Source organism: Gymnodraco acuticeps, unplaced genomic scaffold (assembly GCF_902827175.1).
Source record: "Gymnodraco acuticeps unplaced genomic scaffold, fGymAcu1.1, whole genome shotgun sequence".
Classification (NCBI taxonomy): Eukaryota; Metazoa; Chordata; class Actinopteri; order Perciformes; family Bathydraconidae; genus Gymnodraco; species Gymnodraco acuticeps.
This window is the reverse complement of record NW_022991188.1, coordinates 209302-215301: the sequence shown is the minus strand read 5'-3', so window position 1 is coordinate 215301 and position 6000 is coordinate 209302. Positions and strand designations below refer to the sequence as shown.

At 39.6% G+C, this 6000-nt stretch overlaps 1 protein-coding gene across 1 annotated transcript in view; it reads left to right on the top strand.

The window, feature by feature from the left end:
- LOC117561190 (E3 ubiquitin-protein ligase HECW1) overlaps positions 1-6000 on the top strand; it is a gene marked incomplete in the record, with an annotated part of 206653 nt that overhangs the window by 21155 nt on the left and 179498 nt on the right. Inside the window, 1 exon segment of the mRNA XM_034238491.1 lies at positions 5791-5885. Coding sequence (XP_034094382.1) covers positions 5791-5885 — 95 coding nt within the window.

The following is a 6000-nucleotide window of genomic DNA, read 5'->3' as shown; positions in this document are numbered from 1 at the left end:
AACAAGGCCCCAAATACATATAAATAAATAAACACAAAGTATACATACAAAGGATAATATTAAGAAAATGCATCATAACTTAAATTAAATATTTTTGAGGTATATTATTTTACACTTAATGGTTGTGTAAGGGAAGGAATGTGTCAAGGTTTGTGCAGTGGACTGGGAGTTAGTATGTATAAAATGAGAAGTGAGGGAAGATTACAATAAAAAGGCTTAGAGATATCCCCATATTGTTGTATTGCATCACAAGGATAATAGAAGAACAACTAGAGAATGCAATTCCTGAAGAAATTGCTAGTGGGAATGCTTTATGCTGAAAAGCTGACGCTAAACTGCTATGCTGAAATGTAATGTGTAAGAAGAAAGTGAAGAATTTAGATTGAAATGATACATGAACACTGGGGGCTTGAATGTGTGATGAGAGAAAAAAATAAAGTAAAAAGGCTTGGAAAAGCGGCAGAATATTTGAACTGCAAACTTTTGAACTAACTTGATGGTGAATGATCTGTCGCCATGCCAATGGCATTTGATGACATCCCATAATACGCTTAGATGGCTGCATCGTTACCAAACCTGTGAAGTTTTGGGCCATTTGGTGCATTTTCACTGAAGTTATGAGAAAACCGTGTTTCATGGTGAGGTGTTGCCATTAGGGATGTAACGATACCAAAAACTCAAGGTACGATAATATCGCGATAACAAGTCCACGGTACAGTATTTATCGCGATATTGAATAATAACAATTTTTTGGAATTTTCTTTTTAAATTTAAAAATGTTTTACTTGGAAATATTTTCTTTATTAAATAATACATCTGATTTGTACAGCATTTCAGTAGGATAGCAGTATTTTAAAGTGTCAAAAACAAAGTGACAGTAATAGACTGGAACAATAAAACCAGTACTACCAAACAAAGTAGGCATTTTCTTTGTGCCACTGCACCTCACAAATAAACAAGGACATTTAATAATCAGACCCCGCAATAAAATAAATCAATTTTCACTTTAGTTTTTTAAGTAATTCAACTCAAACTCACTAAGTCACTCACTCAGCATCATCAGACAGGTTTTTAGGAATATGAGCATGTCCACATTTCCAGGTAGAAGCTGGGATGTTTGGGAGTTTACAATATCCCCTGCTGTGGAAAACTCTCTCGCTTGGTACTGATGTTGCTGGGACAGCAGTGGTCGCGTTAACCGAATATTTTTTTTAACAATGACGGAAAAATCTGAAAGCAGTCTGTCATTTTGACAGCTTAGAACAAACTCGGAACAGCGCCAAAGTTTCCCCGCAGCGAGGCTCTGGTGTTATGCCGTGTTATGCATGCTCTCCAAAAGGAAATTATATAGTTTCCAAACCGTACTTTGCCGTACAGATCATTGAAATGTCTGGGAGTTTTTGCTTTACGCTGTGCGCGCTCCCGCGAGGTGCATGCATATCTCGGTGGGCATGCATAACACGGCATAACACCGCCCCCCCCCCGTTGACAGTTCACAAGCGTGCTCTCTCTCTTCCCCCCCCCCCCGTGTCAGCGCGACACGTTAGTGGCGAGTTCAGACCCGACGGGTAATAATGGATTATGACGGATATTTTACGATCCTGTCCGTCAAAATGACGGACAGCGAAAAAGTCTAACGCCACCTCAGTGGGACAGAGAGATATGCTTTGGCCATGGGTGACAGCAGTGGGTCAAACTGTGCATTGTCTCTCCACCACTTCAAAAACAATACAGTTTTTGCCAAGAAGGTGAGGCTTATTGACAGGGCGAGATATAAATATACTGTTGGTACTTGTCAATGTCTCTAGGTATGTAAATGTAGCCCTGTAAATACGATGTCTTTTTGTGTTCTGTTGTTTTATGTTCATGTTGTAACCTACTTGCTGCCATGTTGGACAGGTCTCTCTTGAAAAAGAGATCGATGATCTCTAAAAAATTAAAAAAATTAAATATATATATTTTTTAATCGTGGTAGATTTTGTCAGTCTCACGACGGTATTGGGACGTTTATTTATCGCGATACCGCGATATTCGGTATATCGTTACATCCCTAGTTGCCATGGCAACAGCATTTGAAGAAATCTAAAAAATGTCCCGTAGATGTCTTCACGGCTGGACTGTTAGCACACATGTGAAGTTTGAGCACTTTCTGAACAGGAGTTATAGCGACATTGTCTTTTATGGCGAGGGATGCCTTTCCATGGAGACGGCATATGATGAAACCCCATAATTGACGTAGAGCTGTTGAGGGCTGGACCGGTGATATACAAGCGAAGTTTGGGGGACGATCGGACCGTGTCCATTGGAGTTACAGCGACATCGTGTTTTATGGCAAGGGATGCGTTTCCATGGATACGGCATATGATGACACCCCATAATTGACGTAGAGCTGTTGAGGGCAGGACCATTAACCATTATCTGAAGTCTGCTGCTCTGAGCATGTCAGTTGGAGTTATGACATCATCGTGTTCCATTACACAGGTGTTTATATTTGAGCTAACGACGTGTCCAGAGATCAAAGGTTTCCATGGTGATCAAATACATTTGGCAAATGCTCAAATTTGTTGAACAACACATTTGTAACAGGTTTGTTAATTGACCAAAAAAATATGAACAGTTGGAAGATTGAAAATGGGATTATTATTAGGATTATTTGTAGGTCATTGAAAAGTAGAATCATTTAGAAAGATGTGAACATTGAAGTTTCTATTTTAGAAAAGCTGACACTGTAGTGCATCGCTGGTTTTAAAAGTGATTTATAAGAGTCATGTTTAAGATGTGCAATACTTAAAAGGTTTATAAAGGTCCTCTGAGTGTGTGTCATTAGTTAGCTGATAAAATGTTAGGGATAAATACCTTGACATATTGACTACAAGAGCTTGAATCAAACAAGCAACTTGTATTTGAAAGATTAACTGACATAGCAACAGTCGCACATACTGTAAGTGGTGTGGCTGAGTACTTTAAAGGGTTCATGAATAGAGGGGACTTGAATGTGAAATAAGAACAAGAAAATAAAAGTCTAAATGCATGAAAAAGCAGCAGAATATTTGAACTAAAAGCATACGTCACATGTCTAAAATATGTAGAACATGTTGAAGTCAGTATGAATTCTCCATCAGACAGTAAAGAATAGGCTGAGACAGTCTGTTAAACTCCAGTGACCACGTCATTAGTCTGCTGCTCTAATTATGTCAATTGGAGTTATGACATCATCGTGTTCCATGACACAGGTGTTTATATTTGAGCTAACGACGTGTCCGGAGATCAAAGGTTTCCATGGTGATTAGTGAGAGGAAAGCATTTTCATTGTTCTGAATGAGAGATAAATCTGTTACATGTGAACGTTTTGTTGAAGAACCGTAACAGATATCGGTGACATTTCAAAGCGTGAAGCATGTCAAGGAACTTGGCCATCTGAAGTGTACTTTTTGTGTACTTTTGTGTTAATAATATGGCCTTTTTGGCAGATTAACTAAAGGCTGCTGTGGTGGGGAAAGAGCAGCCTGCATTTACAGTGGAGTTTAATGGAGACATGTTGAAAGTTGTTGTCACTTCATGCCCTCAAGAGGCATTTTGTTTAATTATTTTTGCTTAATTTTTTTTTATCTTTCAAGCTACGAGATGTTCTCCTATGTTTGTCATGAACAATTATGTCTCAGGGATGTAGGGTTTGGGAATTATGGCAGGTTTAAAAGAAAAATATGAAGGCAAAATCTGTCCTCCACTCTAGCTGTGACATCACGCACTCTAAAATCGGAAGAAGGCCTCTTTACCAAGGTCTGAACAATGTTTGATATCTCTAAAAGTAAGATTCAGATTTAAAAGTTGTGTTACACGAATTATGTCAGAAAGATGTGTGACATTTTAAAGTTGGAATGAGGTTTCTGAGTGAAAGTATGAAGGAGCAGTTAGCAGTTGAAGAAGGATCAGTTAGCAGTTGAAGTTGCTTGAAGATTGTTGTTGGATGTTATGAATGATAAAAGTAATAGCCATTGATTCCCGACCGAGCTGACCGTTTTGATGTTTGAACGGAGTTTCTGCGATGTTCAATGTGGGAGAAGAAGCAGCGCAAAATAACCCGGCGAAATAATAAAGAATTGTGTGCGTAGCATAACAGATAGTTGGAATGCTGTGTCAACATTCCCACTAAATAAAGGTGGCATGTACTAGGGGTGTAACGGTATCCGTATTCATCCCGAACCGTCACGGTTCGGACGTCACGGTTCGGCACATGCAGTCACACTACGAATAATAACGATGGAGTGCGAGTGGTGGATCGGACGAGGACGGTGTGTCGGCGTTGTTCGACAGCGGTGCGGTATGCTCATGGTAACACCCGCCAAACATGCAAAATCATATCAGAAGGCATCACCCACATTTGCCAATCACCGGAGCCCGGCAAAAGACAACAGCAGTTCAACAGCTTATCCCTGCTGTTTTTAATAAACCAATAGACATGAAAGCCGAGAGACCAAAATAAATAACGGAAGCTATTGTATTGGCATATATATTTCAACGGCTATGCGCCCTTGAAACACTCATATTTATTTTGTAATATTTTCAAGACTAACCTTTTTGTTTGACATCAGTCATTAGATAATATGGCCATCTGAGTGTGTGTGGTACTGTTTGTGGTTTGTTTTTAACTGTGTAATACAGTTAATTATTCAAAATGTTAAAGTTCCTTATTTTTCTACTGACACTTGCACTAGTGTTCAGAAATAAATAACAAGAAACATGGAATTATGCATTTGGGATTTTTTTTTAGCTTTTTCTTGTTGTACCGAACCCGTACCGAACCGTGACCCCCAAACCGAGGTACTCATCATTACCCAGGTCTCTAAAAACAGGGGTACAGCAGAGCTGATCCAGATTTTCTGAGAACTTCACGCCATTACTAACATGTGGGCTGGCTTTACAGTACACTGAACTCCTGGCAACGGCCCAACCTATCGTCCCCATATACAGTTGCAGCTGAATCACCTCCCGCAACTGTTTGTCTGTTTATTCAGCAGAGTGTCTACGAGAGTGACTTAGAGTAAAGATGTTATATACATAATACAATGGCAATGTTCTAGTGGGAAACACTGAATAAAGAACATGTCAAGCTGTGTGCTGTATCAGAAACAATGCGCGACATGTTTTGGAAGTAATATGGTCTGTGTTTACATTAGCAAGCATCACTAACACTCAGAGCTAACGCTGTACTGGAGAGAATATGAGTAAAGAAGCCGGATATAAAAGGAACTGTCCTTATGGTAATCGGCGAGATATAAATCGTTTGAACTGTTTCAGAAATAGTGCTTGATTTGGTTTGGAACATAATTTGGCGTTTAATTAGGGCAGTGTTTAGCTGAGTTTCTGCCGGTAGACACCCTTCTCTTCACAGAGCTCACTGCTTGCATGCGGACGCTCAAAAAGGACTGGGCCAGCAGCAGCATCCTGGTTACAGCCTGGTTACATTACAAGGGCCAGACCCAGAATCAGCACTTTTGTAACAGAGCTGGAATAGAGGGGTATGAGGCATGCTACAATGGGTGATGTGTTTGGTATTTTGAGCAAAACACTTCAGAGACATGTTTTGTATAGATATGGCCCCATAATATATTGTTCAAATATAGCATAATAGGTGAGCTTTAAATGTATACTAATAAAAAAAGATCTAAACCCCAAAACCTGTTTTGTATCAAGGTCCAAATGACAATGTGGTGCAAAGATAACTAATTATCGTTTAATTTTCTCTTCATCATTTATACCTCTCTTTCCCTCTCATCTCATCCTTCTCAGGTGAGACCCAGGTCTGCTTCAGGTACTACCATGGCGTCAACGGAACACTGAGGGCAACGACTCCCAGCATAACCATAAAGAAAGCTTCTGCACCTGTGAGTCAGACCAAACCTCATGGCTTTATTTTGACGTATGCAGCTTTCTGAGATGTATAATAATAATACATACATTTATAAAGCGCTTTTCCTGGTGATCAAAGCGTGTACAAGC